Source organism: Cetorhinus maximus, chromosome 9, assembly GCF_964194155.1.
Source record: "Cetorhinus maximus chromosome 9, sCetMax3.hap1.1, whole genome shotgun sequence".
NCBI lineage: Eukaryota > Metazoa > Chordata > Chondrichthyes > Lamniformes > Cetorhinidae > Cetorhinus > Cetorhinus maximus.
In genome coordinates, this window is record NC_135887.1 from 23,972,494 (window position 1) to 23,996,621 (window position 24,128).

The 24,128-nt window shown below is 47.0% G+C and overlaps 1 protein-coding gene across 4 annotated transcripts in view; it reads left to right on the forward strand.

Annotated features, from left to right (window-relative positions):
- Nucleotides 1–24,128, forward strand: part of LOC144684468 (Na(+)/citrate cotransporter-like) — a 73,206-nt gene that overhangs the window by 13,256 nt on the left and 35,822 nt on the right. For 2 of the 4 annotated variants that reach the window (XM_078548278.1, XM_078548279.1), the window contains exons 3-7: nt 321–457; nt 990–1,207; nt 7,339–7,540; nt 9,870–9,992; nt 16,347–16,562. In XM_078548278.1, the coding sequence (XP_078404404.1) occupies nt 321–457; nt 990–1,207; nt 7,339–7,540; nt 9,870–9,992; nt 16,347–16,562 (896 nt within the window). The remainder of the gene's footprint in view (nt 1–320; nt 458–989; nt 1,208–7,338; nt 7,541–9,869; nt 9,993–16,346; nt 16,563–24,128) is intronic. The other 2 variants (XM_078548280.1, XM_078548281.1) reach the window with 2 other exon arrangements.

A 24,128-nucleotide genomic window follows, 5' to 3' on the forward strand; every position in this document is an offset into this window, starting at 1 on the left:
GATCACTGACAATAACCCACTGGCCCCAGTGTGAATGGGGATCACTGACAATAACCCACTGGCCCCAGTGTGAATGGGGATCACTGACAATAACCCACTGGCCCCAGTGTGAATGGGGATCACTGACAATAACCCACTGGCCCCAGTGTGAATGGGGATCACTGACAATAACCCACTGGCCCCAGTGTGAATGGAGGTCACTGACTATAACCCATCCCAGTCTAGTTTTTGGCAATGCAGACTGGTCCTTGTTTCAGGATGTGTTACATACCCACATGGCCTCACTGTGATGTTGTATGACTGTGTACTTTCTGTTTCAGGTGTCCACACAGTACTTGAAGGACACCAACATCTTATTCCTTGGTGGGTTAATGGTTGCCATAGCTATTGAACATTGGAATCTTCACAAACGCATCGCACTGAGAGCCCTGCTCCTTGTGGGTGTCAAGCCAGCTCTGTAAGACTCCTCCTATCCTTTGTCCAGTTGTGTTACAGATGGCATCAAGCACACAGTGAACACTAATGCATAGAATTAGAGAGCAGGATAAAAGGACAGGAAGTAGTTCCCTATGCAATTTATTTCAGGACAATGTCAGGTCCTGTAAATGTAGAATATTCAATGTCCATTGGCGGGGGGGTGGGGGGGGGGGGGTGGTGCGTGGATAGTAAGAGAAGGAGAGATAAGCTTCAGCATCAGGAAAGCTTGAAGCAATATTGCCTCCAGTCTGCTTGTGGTCCCCACTTAGAGCCAAGAGCACAAGATATTCCATCACCTACATGTGGTCAAGGCTGTTCCCCACATCTGCATTAGAGATGAACTTCATCGCAGAGTTAATGTCCCGAGGGAGGGGCTTCGATGGGTTAATGTCCTGAGGGAGGGCTTCGATGGGTTAATGTCCAGAGAGAGGGGATATTAGCGAGAGGTGGAGGCTTTGATGGGCTGGAAGCTATTTTCACGTCGCTAACTGGCTTGTTTCTATCCTTTCCAGGTTAATGTTAGGGTTCATGAGCGTGACAGCATTCCTCTCAATGTGGATCAGTAACACAGCCACCACTGCAATGATGGTCCCCATCGCAAAGGCCGTGCTCAACCAGCTCAGCACCACTGGAGAGGATGCATCAAGGATGGAATTGAGATATTCCCGTTCTTCTGCTCATGGAAAGGAAGTGAAGTCAAAGAGCACCATTCTTGACATGGAGTTGTCAGGTCTCTAACACATTAACCCTTTCAATGAGGTGTCTTTCATAAGATTTCTCACTTTACTCCCACTCCCCAGGCCATGCGTGTTTCAGAGTCATTATAACACAGAAGGAGGCCATTCACAGTGGAAGTCTAAGCAGCCCCAGAGGATTCAAACCCCTGTGAGGGGGTTGGGAGGTGTGGACAGCTGGTCAGTGTCCAGGGTGTTACTGAGCCAGAGAGATGTGGTTCTAACCCTTGTGATATTGCAGATTGTGGCAGGGGTTCCATGGTCGACAGTTGCCCCTGGGCTATTCTTCCCCCTGTCCAGCTGAACTTACTTCTTTTCACTGTCTACCCCAATCATTCTTTACATGTGTAGCAATAATCAGCACCGTCAGGGCACAGAGTCTGGATGGAGAAAGCGTGCTGTGTAATAATCTCATGAATCAAATATTCATCACCCCCATTATCTTCCCTATTTAACCTTGAACACCCAGTTCTGCCTCACAGAGTGAGCACTGGACGCACTAACCACTGGTTCAGTATTAGTTGTGCATCAGCATCACACACATGAGAAAAGCAGAATATTATTTAAGTGGAGAGAGACTGCAGAGGCACATGGGTGTCCCTGATCATGAATCACAAGAAGGTAACATGCAGGTACAGCAGGAAATTAGGAAAGCAAATGGAATGTTGGCCTTTTACAGCCAGGGGGATGGAGAATAAATGTGAGGAAGTCTTGCTACATCTGTTCAGGACCTTGGTGAGAATGTACCTGGAGTATTGCGTTCAGCTTAGGTCTCCTTCCTTAAGGAGAAACTTGAATTGGAAGCAGTTGAGAGAAAGTTCACCAGGCTGATTATGGGATGAAGGGGTTTGTCTTATGAGGAAAAGTTGGACAGGTTGGGCCTATACCCATTGGAATTGTAGTGATTGTAGGTATAACCTTTCCTACTGCCTTTAGGGGTCACATGATTGTACTGATGAATGAACCCTAAGTCCGGTAATCTTAGGGGAGGAGTTTTCTAATCATGGACCTGGTTCAAGCATGTAGCTTCTAAACGAGCTCTGTAATAAAGTCATCTGATTCAGGTAAGAAACCTGTCTGCTACATTTAGTTTATTACAATTGGCGACGAGGATAAACAGCTCTGATGCTGGCACCTCGCCTTGTGAATGTGATTACACCAATTCTCAAGAAGAGAAAGAAAAGTATACTCACCAGTCATGCCGCTCTTCGGCAGAATTGACCCATTTAACTCAACCGTGGAAGACTGGAGCCAGTACATAGAGCGCCTAGGTTTTCATTTCATGGTGAATGAAATAACAGCAGAGGAGAAGCAGAGAGCAATTCTTTTAAGTGTCTGTGGCAGCAAGGCATATAACTCAGTCTGACGGCCCTGAAGGTGCCTAATTCTAAATCTTTTAACGAGCTGGCAGACCTCGTGAAGACACATTTTCAGCCGAAGCCATTGGTAATTACGCAGAGATTTAAGTTCAACTCCAGAGTAAGGGCCCAGGGTGAGCCCAACACAACTTATCTCGCAAAGTTGAAACAGTTAACTGAGCACTGTGACTTCGGGGATACCCTCAATGACATGTTGTGGGTCCAGTTGGTTTGCAGCATACACAACGATGCCATTCGGCGCCGTTTACTTGCAGCAGTTAATGTTGATTTGAAGCGTGCCATGGAAATAATGCTAGTCATGGAGAGTGCTGCAGGGGGACTCACAGGCTTTACAGAATATGCAACATGGCACCATTCTTCAGCTGGGGCGGGAACCGACCTCCGGGCACGGTGCAAAAACCAGAGAGACAACAGTGAAGCGGGAGACAGTCTCTGCTGCCCGAAAAACAAAATGGTATCGTGGAAGCATCTCAGCAGCGATTCAGAAATTAATCTGTTAGCGATGTGGGGGGTAATGATGTACCAGAAACCTGCATATTTAAGGAGGCAGAATGCTACTACTGCCACAAAAAAGGGCACATTATAAAGCAACGCAGGACAAAATTGAGACAGCCAATCGGATAGCAGACCAAGATGATTAAGTGCACAATACAATTGAATCAGAAGCTGCTGATATTGATAGCTATTTCCTATACAATGTTAAAGCAGCAAAAAACTGAACCAATCACCATCGCCCTTCAAGTGTCTGGGATACCTCTAGTCATGGAGGTAGACACGTGAGCATCGACCACAGTGGTGGGAGAACACACATTTAAATACCTAAGTGAAGGTACCCAGTCACTGAATCTGAAGCAAACCACTGTTCAGCTGAATACATACACTGGAGAGTCAATACAGGTGAAAGGCAGCGCCACTCTACTTGTGTCCTATAGGCAACAGACAGCCCAGCTTCCAGTGATCAATGTAACAGGCGAAGGACGTAGTCTGGGCTGCGATTGGTTACAAAAATTAAGCTCAACTGGTCAGAAATATTCCAAGTGAGAACAGGAGGAATTCCTGAGCTGTTACGGAAGTAGACAGCATATTTCGTGAAGAATTGGGAACGATAAAAGGCTTACAAGCAAAAATATATGTAGATTTGGAGGTGACCCCCCCCCCCCCACACACAACCCCGGTTCTTTAAGGCCAGACCCTGTGCCTTCTGCGCTAAAGGAGAGGGATACAGAACTGTGCCACGTAAAGAAGGTCGGCATCATCCAGCCAGTCCAATTTTCGGAATGGGCAACACCCATGGTCCCTGTGATGAAATCAGATCAAACTATTTGCTTTTGCGGAGACTATGAATTAACTGTGAACAAGGCTGCTAAATTAGATAAATATCCTATCCTGAGGATTGAAGATTTGTACGCTAAAGTAGCTGGAGGAAAATCCTACACCAAACTGGACATGAGCCATGCATACCAACAGCTAGAGCTGGACAGCACGTCAAGAGGGTATGTAACCATCAACATGCACAAGGACCTGTACCAATATACACGCCTACCCTTTGGTGCATCACCTGCCTGTGCAATCTTCCAAAAGACCATGGAAAACCTATTGCAAGGACTCCCCCAAGTCTTTGTGTACCTGGATGACGTCCTGATCACAGGATCAATGGAAGCCGAACATTTGGCCAACCTAGAAGAGGGTTTAAGAAGATTTTTGGAAGCTGGTGTACGATTAAAGAGAGAGGAGTGTACTTTCCAAGCAACCGAAGTCACTTACTTGGATCACCGAGTGGGTGCCCAGGGGTTGCATCCAGTAGAGGAGAAAGGGCAATCAAGGAGGCTTCCTCTCCTACTGGTGTCACCTTTTTTTTAGGGCATGATAAATTATTACAGTCGCATCATTCCAAACATGTCAACAGTGTTAGCACCTTTACACTTATAATTGAAAAAGAGCCATCATTGGTCATGCAATGCACCAACAAGAAGAAGCCTTCATAAAAGTCAAGAAGCTAATACACTCATCATGTCTACTCGTACATTATGACCCATAAAAAGAATTAATATTAATCTGTGATGCATCTCCTTACGGTGTGGGAGCGGTGTTGTCGCACAGGATGGAAGGTGGTTTCAAAAGACCAATAGGCTATGTCTCCAGAACCTTCTCTGCAGCCAAGAAGGAAAGTTTACCTGTAATATTTAGAGTGAAGGAATTCCATCAGTATCTGCATGATGACATTTCACCATAGTGTCGGATCATAAACCACTAATTGGTTTATTTTTTGAAGATAAAGCTATTCCGCCGATAGCCTCAGCAAAAATTCAACATTGGGCTTTGATCTTATCGGCGTTTGAGCACACCTGGTGTGCATATTGCAAATGAAGAGGCACTCAGTCGTCTTCCATTACCAGCCAGCATTGTACATGCTCTAGTGCCACAAGAAGTTGTACTTGTGTTGAATTTCTCGGACTTTCCACCGGTCTGTGCGAAGCAAATAAGGAATTGGACAAACAAGGATCCAACTTTGTCAAAAGTCCGAGACAAGGCACTGCAAGGATGGTTGAATTCACCAGTCTCTGAAGAGATAAGACCATTCCAAACCCAGTTAAGTTGTCAAGATGGAATCTTGTGGGGATCAAGAGTTGTCCCTTCGCAAGGAAGAGAACCACTCTTGACAGAGCTTCACAGTGCACATCCAGGCATTTCGAAGATGAAGATACTTGCGCGAAGCTATGTCTGGTGGCCAGGAATAGACAATGATATTGAAAGAATGGTCAAGCACTGTCTCCAGTGTTAGCAACAACAGAAGTTGCTGTTTCAGCTCCACTGCATTCAAGGGAGTGGCCTGGTTGACCCTGGGTTAGACTACATTTGGATTATGTCGGTCCCTTTTTAGGTACCATGTTTTTATTGATTATCTATGCACATTCTAAATGGATGGATGTGTATGAAATTAGATCACTAACATCGTGTGCAACTATTGAAAAGCTGCGTCAATGTTTTAGTAAACATGGCCTACCAGAAGCCATTGTTTCAGATATCAGTACTGTCTTCACTAGAACAGAATTCCAGAGATTCATGAGTTTAAATGGAATTAAACATACTAAAACATCACCATATCATCCCTCATCAAATGGGTTAGCAGAAAGAGCAGTGAAAACTTTCAAATCAGGAATGAAGAAGTTATCCGAAGGAACGTTAGAAACTCGAATTTCACGTTTTCTTCTCAATTATTGTACAACTCCTCATGCAACTATGGTTCAACACCGTCAGAATTACTGATGAAACACTATCTTCGTACAAGGTTAAGTCTGGTGTTTCCAAATTTAGAGGGGAAGGTAGAGAAGAACCAGACTAGTCAGAAATTGAATCAAGATATTCATAACGAAGCTCGAAGATTTACTGTGGGAGATACAGTTTTCATGTGGAATTTTGAAAATGGACCTAGTCGGGTTCCTGGTATAACTGTCTATGAAACTGGACCTTTGTCATTCCAAGTGGAAGTGGAAGACTGGATTGTTTGAAAACATGTGAATCATCTAAGGAGTAGAGAAACATTCCAACAACCAGCTATTCCGTCTGTAATTGATGTTGAACCATTAATCCCTGAGGTGCCAGATCGATCTAGAATAGACATGCCTGATGTCTCTGTTGAATTACCTAATACTGAACTACCACAGTCTAAGGATGTCCCTGATGCTGCAGTTCCTGATCATGTCGATCCAGTGGGAGAATCTCAAGTCACAGAGCTATGCTGCTCTAGCCGAATTAGAAAACCACCTCAGAGACGTAGTCTTTAGTCGCACGACCTGTGTATCTATGTATATGTTGTGGATTAAGATATTCTTCGTAAATAGGAAATGTAAAAAAAAACTAAAGGGGGAGGAAATGTCGAAATTGTAGATGTAACCTTTCCTACTGCCTTTAGGGGTCATGTGATTGTACTGACGAATGAGCCCTAAGTGCGGGTAATCTTAGGGGTAGAGCTGTCTTGTCGTGGACCTGGTTCAGGCATGTAGCTTCTAAAAGAGCTCTGTAATAAAGTTATCTGCTTCAAGTAAGAAACCTGTCCAGTACATCAAGTTCATTACAGGAGTTTAGAAGAATGAGAGGTGATCTTATAGAAACAGATCCTGAGGAGGCTTGACAGGGCAGAGGCTGAAAGGATGATTCCTCTCATGGGGGAATCTCGAACTAGGGGGCACAGTTATAAGGGGTTTCCTATTTAAGACAGAGAAAAGGAAGAACTTCTTCTCTCAGAGGGTGGTGAATCTTTGGAATTCTCTACCCCAGAGAGCAGTGAAGGCTGGGTCAGTATACAGAAAGCTGAATTAGACAGATTTCAATCTAAACTGGATTTTAAGTGTTATGTCTTGTGGCTCCCAGTTTGCTTATGGACTGATATATTGTTACTTAATGAGGTAGTGAGTGAAGCGGCAATCTGGAAATATATGGGCATAACAATATAGTCCCTAATTCTATTAATGATATAACAATATAACACAAAGGTTATGGGGGACAGGCAGGAAAGCAGAGTTAAAGTTACAATCAGATTAGCCATGCTTTTATTGAATGACAGAGTAGGTTTGAGGGGCCAAATGGCCTACTCCTGCTCCTATTTCTTATGAGCCATGGCCATGCAAGCGTCTCCCACTTCTCCTTATCACTGTTGTACCATATTCGCAAATCATGCTTAACAAAAGAGTCTGCCCCACTGGGCGTGAGGTAATGTTTGTGACGTTTTTTTCCTCTGTACCCTGTAGATGTGGCTACTGCGTCTAAAGTGACAAATGTTCAGCAGAATAAGTTGAATGTTTCCAAAGTTACGATAGGATCCTATGATCATAATGAGAACGACTTGATTAAAGGTCTGACTTTGTGCGTCTCCTATGCAGCCAGTATCGGTGGCACTGCAACTCTAACTGGCACTGGCCCCAACCTGGTACTGAAGGGACAAATGAACCAGTGAGTGCTTCATTTTACACTATCCAAACAATTCCTCTCAAAAGCTGTACTTGTGTGGAATGTGCTGTTATTTACTAAACTGTTCCTTCGAATGTATCAGTCCCAACCTCATTTTATTCCTCTTAAAATTAAATTCCTGATCGCCGCTCTATTGGAGGGTCAGAACTGACTCGCACTGTTGGAGGGTCAGTGCTGAGGGAGTGCTGCACTGTCGGAGAGTCAGTACTGAGGGAGCGCCGCGCTGCTGGAGGGTCAGTATGAGGGAGTGCTGCACTGTCAAAAGGTCGTTACTGAGGGAGTGCTGCACTGTCGGAGAGTCAGTATGAGGGAGTGCTGCACTGTCGAAGGGGCAGTACTGAGGGAATGCTGCACTGTCGGAGCAGCAGTACTGCGGGCTACTGAACTGTCACAGGGTCAATACTGAGGGAGCGCTGCACTGTTAGAAGGTCAGTACTGAGGGAGAGCCGCACTGTTGGAGGGGCAGTACTGGGGGAGTGCTACACTGTCGGAGGGTCAGTACTGAGGAGCGCTGCACTGTCAGAAGGTCAATACTGAGGGAGTGCTGCACTTTTGGAGGGTAAGTAATGAGGGAGCGCCACACTGCCCAGAGCATGACTACTGATGAATTGATGTACTGTCAGATGGGCAGTACTAAGGGAGCGCTGCCCTGTCAGAAGGTCAGTACTGAGGGAGTGCCGCGCTGTTGGAGGGGCAGTACTGAGGGAGCGCTGCACTGTCGGAAGGTCAGTACTGAGGAACACCGCACTGTCAGAAGGTCGGTACTGGGGGAGTGCTGCACTGTTGGATGGGCTGTACTAAGGGAGCGCTGCACTTTTGGAGGGTAAGTACTGAGGGAGCGCTGCACTTTTGGAGGGTAAGTAATGACGGAGCACCACACTGCCAAAGCATCAGTACTGAGGGAACGCCGCACTGTCAGAGGGGAAGTACGGAGGGAGTTACCTACCTCAGTAGTGAAAATCCAGCCCCCAGTCTCAACAGTGTTTTGGGAGAAAGAGTTCCAGATTTCCATTCCCCTTTTGTGAAGAAATTCTTCCGTGGGGAAACTGTGAGGTGATCCACTTTGAGCTGAGGCAGGACACAACAGAGTATTTTTTAAATGAGGGGAAGTTAAAAACTGAAGGAGCAGAGAGAGAGATTTAAGGATCCAAGTACAGAAATCACTGGTGGACAATAATTCCAAAAGCTAATGGGATATTGGTCTTTATCTCAATGGAGCTGGAATACAAAGGAGAGGAACTGATGTTACAGTTTATATAAAGCTCCAGTCAGACCCCATCTGGAGTAACTGTGTTCAGTTCCGGGCACCGCACCTCAGCATTGCCCCTGGAGGGAGTGTGTTGAAGATCCATCAGAATGATACTGGGGCTAAAAGGGTTAAATTATGGCTTAAATCAAGAGTTTCACAGGTTAGGCTTGTAGTTCTTTGAGTATAGAAGGTTAAGGTGTGATCGTTTTGAGGTGTTAAAAATGATTAAAGGATTTGATGGGGTAGATAGAGATGATTCCTGTGAGGAGTGCAAATCCAGGACAACAGGACAGAACCTTAAAATTCGAGCCAGGCCGTTCAGGGGCGATGTTAGGAAGCACTTGTTCACACAAAGGGGAGTGGAAATCTGGAACTCTCTCCCTCCAAAAGCCCATTGAGACTAGGGATCAATGGGAAATTTCAAAACTGGGGTTGATTGATTTTGTTAAGGAAACCAAAGAAGGGTACATGGAGTGAAGATACATATCAACCATGATCTAACTGAATGGTGGGACAGACTGAATGGCATCCTCCTGTTCTGATCATCATAGCAATCTCTCTCATTCTCTGTCAGTTTAGGGGTATATAGCATAGTGGTTATGTGACTGGACTAGTCATTTAGAGCTCTGAACATGGGTTCAAATCCCATCATGGCAGTTGGGGGAATTTAAATTCAATAAAATCTGTATTAAAAAGCTAGTCTCAGTAATGGTGGCCACGAAACTACTGAAATGTCGTAAAAACCCATCTGGTTCACTAATATTCTTTAGGGAAGGAAATCTGCCGTCCCTTACCTGGACTGGCCTCCATGTGACTCCAGACCCACAGCAATGTGGTTGATTCTAAACCACCCTCTAAAATGGTCTAGCAAGGCACTCAGTTGTATTCAAGAAGGCGGCTCACCACCCCTTCCCATGGGCAGTTAGGGATGGACAATACGTGCTGGTCTTGCTAGCAATGCTCACGTCCCAAGAATGAGTAAAAACAGGTCACTGAAAAGGTGTTTTATGAAAGAATGTGAGTGTATTTTAATGATTTCTTTTTGATCTTTTGTTTGTGAAGGATATTTCCAAACAATGAAGATGTGATTAATTTTGCCTCGTGGTTTGGCTTCGCGTTTCCCAACATGCTGATCACTTTGTTTTTCTGCTGGCTATGGCTACAGGCTTTATTCCTGGGACTGAAGTAAGTGGCTGTTTTTTTAAGGACAGTGAATTGTTTAATGCTGCTGCGTGTCTGTACCTGTGGCCCTGAGGGACAGTCAACACAATATAATCGGTTGTTTAAAATCAGAGTTATGGAACTGTATGAGTAAATGAAAATATACCTCAGTTGCAACAACAACTTGCATTTATATGGCACCTTCAATATTGGAAAACATCCCAAGATACTTCACAGGAGCGATTATCAAACATAATTTGGTACAGAGTCATTTCAGGCAAGAAATTAGGACAGGTGACCAAAGACTTAGTCAAAGAGGCAGGTTTTAAGGAGTGTCTTAAAGGAGGAGAGAGAGAGAGAGAGAGAGGCAGAGAGGTTTAGTACAGAAATCCCTGAGCTTAGGGCTGAATGCATGGCGGAGTGGAAGCCATGGTGCACTGATTATAATTGGGGGATGTGCAAGAGGCCAGAATTAGAGGAGTGCTGAAATCTCTGTGGGTTGTAGGGAAGAAGAAGGTTACATGTAGAGTTAGGTATACAATGGTATGAAGGTGGCCCATGCCAGCGGCACCAATCGCTGGTGCCTCCAGAGTCAAGAATAATGTTCCTTCATACATGATCCACATTCATTCCCACCATTTTCAGAACAAGAAGACCATCAAAGGCCAGCCTGATGTTGATCTCCCATCTCTGGTGCAAAGATGCTGGGATGATGTTCTATTGGGCTTCCCCAAATCCCCCAATGTACCATGGCTAGAAATCCTGTAGAAACAGTCTTAACAAGCAGTATTTACCATTTCCCTGGGATTTCAATAAAGACCATCCAATGGGAGGCCATGAAACTGTTGCTGAAATTAACAATGCCGACTGTTGATTATGGGGGTAGGGTTTGAGGCCCTGTTGTTATGGGAACGGACTGGCCACAAAGTTCAGTCTTCACACTCCTTTGATGAGATAAAGTCAGAACAAGATTATTCCGATTCCAGGTAAATATTAGCATCTGACCCTGTGCTGCACCTGGCCTGGGAGTGTTTGACGGGGGCAGTGTAGAGGGAACTTTACTCTGTATCTAACCCTGTGCTGTACCTGCCCTGGGAGTGTTTGATGGGGACAGTGTGGAGGGAGCTTTACTCTGTATCTAACCCTACGCTGTACCTGTCCAGGGAGTGTTTGATGGGGACAGCGTAGAGGGAGCTTTACTCTGTATCTAACCCCGTTCTGTACCTGTCCTAGGAGTGTTTTATGGGGACAGTGTAGAGGGAGCTTTACTCTGTATCTAACCCCGTTCTGTACCTGTCCTAGGAGTGTTTTATGGGGACAGTGTAGAGGGAGCTTTACTCTGTATCTAACCCTGAGCTGTACTTGTCAAGGGAGTGACCAGAACCATGATAGGGTCCCCCCTGTCCTCACTTTTCACCCCATCAGCCTCTACATTCAAAGGATCATCCTCCCCCATTTCTGCCAACTCCAACAGGATGCCACCACCAAACACATCTTCCCTTCACCCCCCACCTGTTGGCATTCTGTGGGGACCGTTCCCTCCGGGACGCCCTGGTCCACTCCTCCATCACCCCCAACACCTCAACCCCCTCGCACGGCACCTTCCCATGCAATTGCAGAAGGTGCAACACCTGCCCCTGTACCTCCTCCCTCCTCACCATCCAAAGGTACAAACACTCCTGTCAAGTGAAGCAGCGCTTCATTAGCACTTCCCTCAATTTAGTCTACTGCATTTGCTGCTCCCAATGCGGACTCCTCTACATTGGAGAGACCAAACGCAGACTGGGTGACCGCTTTGCGGAACACCTTCGGTCTGTCCGCAAGCATGACCCAGAACTCCCTGTCACTTGCCATTTCAACACACCACCCTGCTCTCATGGCCACATGTCCATCCTTGGCTTGCTGCAATGTTCCAGTGAAACCCAACACAAACTGGAGGAACGGCACCTCATCTTCCGACTAGGCACTTTACAGCCTTCCGGACTGAATATTGAGTTCAACAACTTCAGACCATGAACTCTCTCCTCCATTCTCACCTCCTTTTTATCTCCTTTTTTTAATATTCATTATCATTTTTTAATTATCTACTTATTTTTATTTACTTTCATTTTCATTTATTGCTTTATCCCCACCTTTTATCCTATTTTCTATCTATTTCCCACCACCGTCCCCTCCCCCACCCCACCTCCATGAGGGCCATCTGTCACTTGTTCACATTGTTCATTCCAGAGTGCTTACCCTTGTCCAGTGCTATTACCACATTCTGCTTTCTGACCTTAGTGCCATCATCAGCACCTCCTTTAGCCAGTGCCACCACCATTAACACCCGCTTTGTCCTTTTCTTCATGACATCTTTGTCAATCTCTCCTTTGCCCCCGCCTATCGCTGGCCTTCTATCCAGCTCCACCTGCTCCACCCCCCGAAACAGGATAAATTTCATCACAGTTTTACTTAGCTCTAAGAAAAGTCATACGGACTCGAAACGTTAACTCTGTTTTTCTCCCCACAGATGCTGTTAGACCTGCTGAGTTTTCCCTGCATTTTCTGTTCTTGTTTCAGATTTCCAGCATCTGCAGTATTTTGCTTTTATATTAGTGTTTGATGGGGACAGTGTAAAGGGACCTTTACTCTCTATCTAACCCCGTGCAGTACCTGCCCTAGCAGTGTTTGATGGGGACAGTGTAGAGGGAGCTTTACTCTGTATCTAACCCCGTGCTCTACCTATCCTGTGAGTGTTTGATGGGAAAGTGCAGCGGGAGCTTTACTCTGTGTCTAACCCCGTGCTCTACCTGTCCTGTGAGTGTTTGATGGGAAAGTGTAGAGGGAGGTTTACTCTGTGTCTAAACCTTTTTGCACCTGCCCCGGGAGAGGGTGATGGGGACAGTGTATAGGGAGCTTTACTCTGTATCTAACCCCGTGCCCTACCTGCCCAGGGAGGGTTTGATGGGAACATGTAGTGGGATCTTTACTGTGTGTAACCTTTGCTGCACCTGCCTTGGGAGAGTTTGATGGGGACAGTGTAGAGGGAGCCTTACTCTGTATCTAACCCCATGCAGTACCTGCCCTAGCAGTGTTTGATGGGAACAGTGTAGAGGGAGCTTTACTCTGTATCTAACCCCATGCTGTACCTGTCCTGGGAGTGTTTGATGGGGACATTGTAGAGGGAGCTTTATTTTGTTTCTAATCCTGTGCTGTACCTGTCCTGGGAGTGTGTGATGGGGGCAGTATAGAGGGAGCTTTACTCTGTATCTGACCCCATGCAGTACCTGTCCTGGGAGTGTTTGATGGGGACAGTGTAGAGGGAGCTTTACTCTGCATCTAACCCCATGCTGTACCTATCCTGGGAGTGTTTGATGGGGACAGTGTAGAGGGAGCTTTATTTTGTTTCTAATCCTGTGCTGTACCTGTCCTGGGAGTGTTTGATGAGGACAGTGTAGAGGGAGCTTTATTTTCTTTCTAATCCTGTACTGTACCTGCCCTGTGAGTGTTTGAAGGGGACAGTGTGGAGGGAGCTTTACTCTGTATCTAACCCCGTTCTGTACCTGTCCTAGGAGTGTTTTATGGGGACAGCGTAGAGGGAGCTTTACTCTGTATCTAACCCTGCGCTGTACTTGTCAAGGGAGTGACCAGAACCATGATAGGGTCCCCCCTGTCCTCACTTTTCACCCCATCAGCCTCTACATTCAAAGAATCATCCTCCCCCATTTCTGCCAACTCCAGCATGATGCCACCACCAAACACATCTTCCCTTCACCCCCCCCCCCCGTTGGCATTCTGTGGGGACCGTTCCCTCTGGGACGCCCTGGTCCACTCCTCCATCACCCCCAACACCTCAACCCCCTCGCACAGCACCTTCCCATGCAATTGCAGAAGGTGCAACACCTGCCCCTGTACCTCCTCCCTCCTCACCATCCAAAGGTACAAACACTCCTGTCAAGTGAAGCAGCGCTTCATTAGCACTTCCCTCAATTTAGTCTACTGCATTTGCTGCTCCCAATGCGGACTCCTCTACATTGGAGAGACCAAACGCAAACTGGGTGACCACTTTGCGGAACACCTTCGGTCTGTCCGCAAGCATGACCCAGACCTCCCTGTCACTTGCCATTTCAACACACCACCCTGCTCTCATGCCCACATGTCCATCCTTGGCTTGCTGCAATGTTCCAGTGAAACCCAACACAAACTGGAGGAACGGCACCTCATCTTCCGACTAGGCACTTTACAGCCTTCCGGACTGAATATTGAGTTCAACAACTTCAGACCATGAACTCTCTTCTCCATTCTCACCCCTTTTTATCTCCTTTTTTTAATATTCATTATCATTTTTTAATTATCTACTTATTTTTATTTACTTTCATTTTCATTTATTGTTTTATCCCCACCTTTTATCCTATTTTCTATCTATTTCCCACCACCGTCCCCTCCCCCACCCCACCTCCATGAGGGCCATCTGTCACTTGTTCACATTGTTCATTCCAGAGTGCTTACCCTTGTCCAGTGCTATTACCACATTCTGCTTTCTGACCTTAGTGCCATCATCAGCACCTCCTTTAGCCAGTGCCACCACCATTAACACCCCCTTTGACCTTTTCTTCATGACATATTTGTCAATCTCTCCTTTGCCCCCGCCTATCGCTGGCCTTCTATCCAGCTCCACCTGCTCCACCCCCCGAAACAGGATAAATTTCATCACAGTTTTACTTAGCTCTAAGAAAAGTCATACGGATTCGAAACGTTAACTCTGTTTTTCTCTCCACAGATGCTGTTAGACCTGCTGAGTTTTCCCTGCATTTTCTGATCTTGTTTCAGATTTCCAGCATCTGCAGTATTTTGCTTTTATATTAGTGTTTGATGGGGACAGTGTAGAGGGAGCTTTACTCTGTATCTAACCCCGTGCAGTACCTGCCCTAGCAGTGTTTGATGGGGACAGTGTAGAGGGAGCTTTACTCTGTATCTAACCCCGTGCTCTACCTGTCCTGTGAGTGTTTGATGGGAAAGTGTAGAGGGAGCTTTACTCTGTATCTAACCCCGTGCTCTACCTGTCCTGTGAGTGTTTGATGGGAAAGTGTAGAGGGAGCTTTACTCTGTGTCTAAACCTTTTTGCACCTGCCCCGGGAGAGAGTAATGGGGACAGTGTATAGCGAGCTTTACTCCGTATCTAACCCCGTGCCCTACCTGCCCAGGGAGTGTTTGATGGGAACGTGTAGTGGGATCTTCACTGTGTGTAACCCTTGCTGCACCTGCCTTGGGAGAGTTTGATGGGGACAGTGTAGAGGGAGCCTTACTCTGTATCTAACCCCATGCAGTACCTGCCCTGGGAATGTTTGATGGGGAGAGTGTAGAGGGAGCTTTACTCTGTATCTAACCCCATGCTGTACCTGTCCTGGGAGTGTTTGATGGGGACAGTGTAGAGGGAGCTTTACTCTGTATCTAACCCCATGCTGTACCTGTCCTGGGAGTGTTTGATGGGGACATTGTAGAGGGAGCTTTATTTTGTTTCTAATCCTGTGCTGTACCTGTCCTGGGAGTGTTTGATGGGGACATTGTAGAGGGAGCTTTATTTTGTTTCTAATCCTGTGCTGTACCTGCCCTGAGAGTGTGTGATGGGGACAGTGTAGAGGGAGCTTTACTCTGTATCTAACCCCGTGCTGTACCTGCCCTGGGAGTGTTTGATGGGGACAGTGTAGAGGGAGCTTTACTCTGTATCTAATCCCTGTGCTCTGCCTGCCCTGGGAGAGTTTGATGCAGATATTGTAGAGGGAGTTTTACTCTGTATCTAACCCCGTGCTGTACCTGCCCTGGGAGAGTTTGATGGTGACAGTGTAGAGGGACCTTTACTCTCTATCTAATCCCGAGCTGTACCAGTCCAGGGCGTGTTTGATGGAGACAGTGTAGAGGGAGCTTTACTCTGTGTCTAACCCTGTGCTGGGAGTTAAAGGAAGGCAGGAGCAGGTGGCTCCACAAGTTGACTCTATTTCAGCCTCCATAAGAACTGTGGGAAACTTCTCTGAGAATCCTCAAGGAAACCTTTGGCCTCTTCAGCTCTGATTTGCTCCTCCACACAGAGTCCTCTGATTGCAAGTCTCTCCGAGTCCCTGCAGAGATCGGGATTGGGGAATTGCGAATAGACGGGGATCTAGTACTGCAGAGAGCTGTATAAGAGAGAAGAGATCAGTTCCACCAGATTGCTGTCCAAATGTTGAAGGTGATAATTCTCCATGTAGTATATTTAGGGTCTGGGGCTGAGGTCCGTTGCTGTCCAACACTGTGCCCCATGCAGAGGCCTCAATCCTTCCCCATCCACATTTAGATGCTAATGATATCTCAATGGGATAGAGCTGATAAAATGCTTCTAAAGTGACCTTGTCTTGCTAACAGTTTTCGGAGGTTGTGGGGATTCGGAATTCCGGTCTCGTCGAAGGAGAAGAAAGCTTATGGTGTCATCCAAGAGGAGTACAAGAAGCTCGGCCGCATGAGCTTTGCAGAGAAAGCTGTCCTCGTCCTCTTCATCTTGTTAGTGGTGCTGTGGTTCACCCGGGATCCCGGGTTTGTCCCAGGCTGGGGAAATGTCCTCTTCGACAAAAATGGCCATGAGTGAGTACTGAAGACAGGGTAACACAACCCGAGGCTGGATTGTAAAGTGAGCCAGGGCAGCCACACATCCACTCTGCTTTTAGCAAAGACTTGCATTTACATAGCGCCTTTCACCCGCTTAGGAAGTGTAATCACAATTTTAATGTAGGAAACAGGGCAGCCTATTTCTGTACGGCAAGATCCCACAATCAGAAACATGATAAGGACCCAGACAATGTGGTTTAATGTGGGCTGTTCAGGGATAAATATTGGCCCAAGACAACGGGGAGAACTCCCCCTGCTCTCCTTCCGATAGTGGCCATGGGATCTTTTACTTCCGGTTAAGAACGTGGACAGGGGATTTGGTTTAACTTATTATTCAAAAGATGGCAGCACTCCCTCAGTACTGACCCTCTGACAGTGCAGCACTCCCTCAGTCCTGACCCTCTGACAGGGCAGCACTCCCTCAGTCCTGACCCTCTGACTGTGCAGCACTCCCTCAGTACTGACCCTCTGACTGTGCAGTACTCCCTCAGTACTGACTGTGCAGCACTCCCTCAGTACTGACCCTCTGACTGTGCAGTACTCCCTCAGTACTGACCCTCTGACAGTGCGGCACTCCCTCAGTACTGACCCTCTGACAGTGCGGCACTCCCTCAGTACTGACCCTCTGACAGTGCAGCACTCCCTCAGTACTGACCCTCTGACAGGGCAGCACTCCCTCAGTACTGACCCTCTGACAGTGCAGCACTCCCTCAGTCCTGACCCTCTGACAGTGCAGCACTCCCTCAGTCCTGACCCTCTGACTGTGCAGCACTCCCTCAGTACTGACCCTCTGACAGTGCAGCACTCCCTCAGGCCTGACCCTCTGACAGTGCAGCACTCCCTCAATCCTGACCCTCTGACTGTGCATCACTCCCTCAGTACTGACCCACTGACAGTGCAGCACTCCCTCAGTCCTGACCCTCTGACAGTGCAGCGCTCCCTCAGTACTGACCCTCTGACAGTGCAGCACTCCCTCAGTACTGACCCTCCGACAGTGCAGCACTCCCTCAGTATTGACCCTCCGACAGTACAGTGCTCCCTCAGTACTGACCCTCTGACAGTGCAGCACTCCCTCAGTACTAACCCTGCAACAGTGCAGCACTCCCTCAGTACTGACAGTGCGGCATGCTGTCATTGCTGACCCACCGACAATGCGGCATTCCCTCAGTACTGAATAACATCAATGACCCCAACATAGATAGGAAAGTAAGTTGTAAAGATGAGGTAAAGAATTTACAAAGGGACTTAGGCAGGTTAAGTAGCGGGCACAAATTTACAGTTGGGAGTATAAACTGGGAAAATGTGAACTTGTGCGGTTTGGCAGGAAGAATTGAAAAGCTCTATACTATTTAAATGGAGAGAGATTACAGAACTCTGAGGTACAGAGGGATCTGGGTGTCCTAGTACACAAATCACAAAAAGTTAGTATGCAGGTACATGTGATTAGGAAGGCAAATGGAACGTTGGCATTTATTGCAAGACGAATGGAATATACAAGTAGGAAAGTTTTACTGCAGCTGTACAGGGCCTTGGTGAGACCATGGCCGGGAATTTCCAGCCCGTTGTGGCAGAACCTGCTGTGGGAGATTCAGCGGCCCAAAGTCCATTGACTTTCGGTGCGTCTGGACCATCCCGGCAGCAGGCAGGGCCGGAAAACCGCACCCCACATCTGGAGTACTGTGCACAGCTTTGGTTTCCTTTTTTGAAAAAGGATATAATTGCGTTAAACATCGTAAAACATCTCAAGGGGCTTCACAGGAATGCTATCCAACAAATTTGACAGAATCACAGAACTGTTAGGGTGCAGGAGGCCACTCGGCCCATTGTGTCTGCACCGGATAGCAAGGTCACATAGGAGATATTAAAATAGATGAGCAGTTAATAATACTATCTCGTTGGTCAATACCAGGTCTAGTATAGCCTACTCACTGGCTGGTGCCAAAACATACTGTTCTAAAAAACTATCTGAAAAACATTCTATTGGAGGAGGGCACCCAAGAGGTAGGTTTTGAGACACATTTCTAAGTGGGTGAGAGAGATGAAGAGGTTTAGAGAGGGAATTCCAGAGCTTAGGGCCCAGGCAGCTGAAGGGACGGCCGGCAATGGTAGACTGATTAAAATCGGCAGAACAAGATGCCGAATAGTTAGCCTGGATTCTAGAAATGGAGTTGGACAGCAACAGGAATGTATGGCAGTTTGTGGTTGCATTGGGAGGAGGGAGGTTGGGGACAGGAAGATGTTAAATCTTGATCCAAGTAGTCTTAGGTTGTAACCCTCACCAGCCTGTGAACACGGCCTAGATGGGGGAGGGGGGCAGTCTCCAAATTGAGCAGACTGTACAGAACCCATAATCAGAGAGGAGCCTTTAAAGGGCAATAATTCAGCTCCTGCACAAACCAGGAGATTTGGAAACCTGGAAATGTACAGAGCCCATTGGAGAGACTCGAGAACTCAGAGTTGTAGCAGCTTCAGAGGAGTTTCTGGGGAACACACAGCTCATTGTTCAATTGGAAATTCAGCCAAGAACATATTTAGAGAATAAAGCTGGAACAAATCCGTTGCCTAAGGTTACCATCAGTTCTCTGCATTTGTTCTCGGAGTGGGTTGAGAGGGCCCCTTGAGTGCCAAGATAGAGTGCCAACATCGAGCATCCTGCAGTCAGGTGTAACATGGATACAATGCAGAATAAACTACCTGGTGCTATGCTGGGGGAACTCATAAACACATGAGCAAAACTTAGAAACACATGTGTACAATTCCACGGGAGATCTCCCCCCCTCCTGGGCTTGGGATTCTGATTGGTATAAACTCCATTCTGGAGGAGGGCACCCTCCCTCCCGGGTGACCTCCCTCCCTCCCTCGTCAGAAAAGTACGACGATTATCATGGGAATTTTAATCTACATTTCGACTCAGGTGGTCAAAGGTAGCCAAGATGTGGAATTCATACGATGTTTTTCGGATAGTTTCTTAAAACAGCATGTTCTGGCACTAACCAGAGAGCAGGCTATACTGGACCTGGTATTGACCAATGAGATAGTAATAATTAATGACCTCATAGTGAAGGCGCCCCTAGGTAGCAGTGAATATAATAGGATTGAACTTTACATACAGTTTGAAGGAGAGAAGAGTGGGTCTAAGACTAATAGTTTAAAGTTATATAAGGGCAATTGCGAGGGCATGAAAGCAGAGCTAGCGAAAGTGAACTGGCAATTTAGGTTAAGGGGTAGGTCAATAGAGATGCAGCGGTGGACACATTTCTTTTTTTCATTCATGGGATGTGGGCTTCGCTGGCTGGGTCAGCATTTATTGCCCATCCCTAGTTGCCCTTGAGAAGGTGGTAGTGAGCTGCCTTCTTGAACCGCTGCAGTCCATGTGGTGTACGTACACCCACAGTCCTATTAGGGAGTTCCAAGATTTTGACCCTGCTACAGTGAAGGAACAGCGATGTATTTCTAAGTCAGGATGGCGAGTTACTTGCAGGGGAACCTCCAGGTGGTGGTGTTCCCATCTATCAACTGCCCCTGTCCTTCTAGATGGTAGTGATCGTGGGTTTGGAAGGTGCTGTCTAAGGAGCCCTGGTGAATTCCTGCAGTGCATTTTGTAGATGGTACACACTGCTGCTACTGTGGGTCGATGGTGGAGGGAGTGAATGTTTATGGATTTGATGCCAATCAAGTAGGCTGCTTTGTCTGGATGGTGCCCAGCTTCTTCAGTGTTTAAGGAGCTGCACTTATCCAGGCAAGTGGGGAGTATTCCATCACACTCCTGCCTTGTGCCTTGTAGATGGTGGACAGGCTTTGAGGAGTCAGGAGGTGAGTTACTTGCCACAGGATTCCCAGCCTCTGACCTGCTCTTGTAGCCACTGTATTTATATGGCTAGTCCAGTTCAGTTTCTGGGCAAAAGTTAACCCCCAGGATGTTGACAGTGGGGGATCCAGTGTTGGTAATGCCATTGAACATCAAGGGGTGATGGTTGGGTTCTCTCCTTTTGGAGATGGTCATTGCCTGACACTTGTGTGGCGCAAATGTTACTTGCCAATTGTCAGCCCAAGCCTGGATATTGTCCAGGTCTTGCTGCATTTGGGCATGGACTGCTTCAGTATCTGAGGAGTCAGAAATGGTGAACATTGTGCAATCATCAGTGAACATCCCCTCTTCTGACCTTATGATGGAAGGAAGGTCATTGATGAAGCAGCTGAAGATGGTTGGGCCAAGGACACTACCCTGAGGAACTCCTGCAGTGATGTCCTGGAGCTGAGATGATTGACCTCCACCAAACACAACCAACTTCCTTTATGCTAGGTATGACTCCAACCAGCGGAGAGTTTTACCCCTGATTCCCACTGACTCCAGTTTTTCTAGGGCTCCTTGATGCCGCACTCGTCAAATGCGGCCTTGATGTCAAGGGCAGTCACTCTCACCTCACCTCGGGAGTTCAGCTCTTTTGTCCATGTTTGGACCAAGGCTGTAATGAGGTCAGGAGCTGAGTGGCCCTGGCGGAACCCAAACTGGGCGTCAGTGAGCAGGTTATTGCTGAGCAAGTGCTGCTTGATAGCACTGTTGATGACCTCCTCCATTAGTTTACTGATGATCGAGAGCAGACTGATGGGGCGGTAATTGGCTGGGTTGGATATGTCCTGCTTTTTGTGTACAGGACATGCCTGGGCAATTTTCCACATAACCAGGTAAATGCCAGTGTTATGGCTCTACTGGAACAGCTTGGCTAGGGACGCAGCAAGTTCTGGAGCACAAGTCCTCAGTACTATTGCCGGAATATTGTCAGGGCCCATAGCCTTTGCAGTATCCAGTGCCTTCAGCCATTTCTTGATATCACGTGGAGTGAATTGAATTGGCTGAAGACTGGCGTCTGTGATGATGGGGACCTCCGGAGGAGGCCGAGATGGATCATCCACTTGGCACTTCTGGCTGAAGATTGTAGCAAATGCTTCAGCCTTATCTTTTGCACTGATGTGCTGGGCTCCTCCATCATTGAAGATGGGGATACTTGTGGAGCCTCATCCTCCAGCAAGTTGTTTACCACCACCATTCATGACTGGATGTGGCAGGACTGCAGAGCTTGGATATGATCTGTTGGTTGTAGGTTTGCTTAGCTCTGTCTATCACTTGCTGCTTATGCTGTTTGGCATGCAAATAGCCCTGTGTTGTAGCTTCACCAGATTGACACCTCATTTTTAAGTATGCCTGGTGCTGCTCCTGGCATGCCCTTCTGCACTCTTCATTGAACCAGGGTTGATCCCCTGGCTCGATGGTAATGGTAGAGTGGGGGATATGCCAGGCCATGAGGTTACAGATTGTGTTTGAGTACAATTCTGCTGCTGGTAGCCCACAGTGCCTCATGGATGCCCAGTCTTGAGTTGCTAGATCTGTTCGAAATCTATCCCATTTAGCACGGTGGTAGTGCCATACAACACGATGGAGGGTATCCTCAATGTGAAGGTGGGACATCATCTCCACAATGACTGTGCGGTGGTCGCTCCTACCGATACTGTTCATGGACAGATGCACCTGCAGCTGGCAGGTTGGTGAGGATGAGGTCAAGTATGTTTTTCCCTCACCACCTGCCGCAGACCCAGTCTAGCAGCCATGTCATTTAGAACTCGGCCAGCAGTGGTACTACTGAGCATTGAAGTCCTCCGCTCAGAGTACATTCTGTGCCCTTGCCACCCTCAGTGCTTCCTCCAAGTGATGTTCAACATGGAGGAGCACTGATTCATCAGCTGAGGGAGGGCAGTACGTGGTAATTGGCAAAAGGTTTCCTTGCCCATGTTTGACCTGATGCCATGAGACTTCATGGGGTCTGGGGTTGATGTTGAGGACTCCCAGGGCAACTCCCTCCCACCGTGCCGCCACCTCTGCTGGGCCTGTCCTGCCTGTGGGACAGGACATACCCAGGGATGGTGGTGGTGGTGTTTGGGACATTATCTGTAAGGTATGATTCCGTGAGGATGACTATGTCAGGCTCTCCCAATTTTGGCACTTGCCCCCAGATGTTAGTAAAGAGGACTTTGCAGGGTCTACAGGGCTGAGATTGCCGTTGTCGTTTCCAGTGCCTAGGTCGATGCCGGGTGGTCTGTCCAGTTTCATTCTTTTTTGTGACTTTGTAGCGGCTTGTTACAACTGAGTAGCTTGCTAGAGGCATTTAAGAGTCAACCACGTTGCTGTGGGTCTGGAGTCACATGTAGGCCAGACCAGGTAAGGACAGGGTCCCCTTCATTAGTGAACCAGATGGGTTCTTACAACAGTCAACAATGGTTTCATGGTCAACATTAGACTTTTAATTCCAGATTTTTATTTAATCCAAATTCCACCATCTGCCATGATTCGAACCCGGGTCCCCAGAGCATTACCATGGGTCTCTGGATTACTAGTCCAGCAACAATTCCACCACGCCATCGCCTCCCCTGTAAAGAGGATATTTCAGAATACACAGAATAGATACATTCCAATGAGAAAGAAAAATTCCCAGGGAAGGTCCCACCATCCGTGGTTAACTGAAAAAGTTAAAGATAGCAGCAAACTTAAAGCAAAAGCATATAATTGCGCAAAGATGGGTGGCAGGTCAGAAGATTGGACAGAATATAAAAAATAGCAAAAAATGAGTAAAAGATTAATAACGATGGAAAAATTAGAGTATGGGAGAAAGCTTGCTAGAAATATAAAGACAGATAATAAGAGTTTCTACACATATTTAAAAAAGAAAATAGTTAAAGTGAGCATCGGTCCTATAAAAAGTAAGTCTGAGGAATTAGTAATGGAAAATAAGGAGATGGTAGATGAATTGAACAGGTCATAGTCATAGAATCATAGATGTCTGCAGCACAGAAAAAGGCCCGTAGGCCCATCAACTCTGCGCCGGTCAAACAAGTACCTAACTATTCTAATCCCATTTTCCAGCACTAGGCCCATAGCCTTGTGTGCCATGGCATTGCAAGTGCACATCCAAATAGCTCTTAAATGTTATGAGGGTTTCTGTCTCTACCACCCTTTCAGGCAGTGAGTTCCAGATTCCCACCACCCTCTGGGTGAAACAATTCTTCCTCACATCCCCTCTAAATCTCCTGCCCCTTACCTTAAATCTATGCCCCCTGGTTATTGATCCCTCCATCAAGGGGAATAGTTCCTTCCTGTCTACCCTATCTATGCCCCTCATAATTTTGTACACCTCAATCATGACCCCCCTCAATCTCCTCTGCTCCAGGGAAAATAACCCCAGTCTATCCAATCTCTCCTCATAATTAAAACTCTCCAGCCCAGGCAACATCCTGGTAAATCTCCTCTGCACTCTCTCTACTGCAATCACATCCTTCCGATAATGTGGGTTCCAGAACTGCACGCAATAATTTAGCTGTGGCCTAACAAGCATTTTATACAGTTCCAGCATAACCTCCCTGCTCTTATATTCAATGCCTCAGCTAATAAAGGCAAGTATCCCATATGCCTTCTTAACCACCTTATCTACCTGTCCCACTACCTTAAGGGACTGGTGGACATGCACACCAAGGTCCCTCTGATCCTCGGTA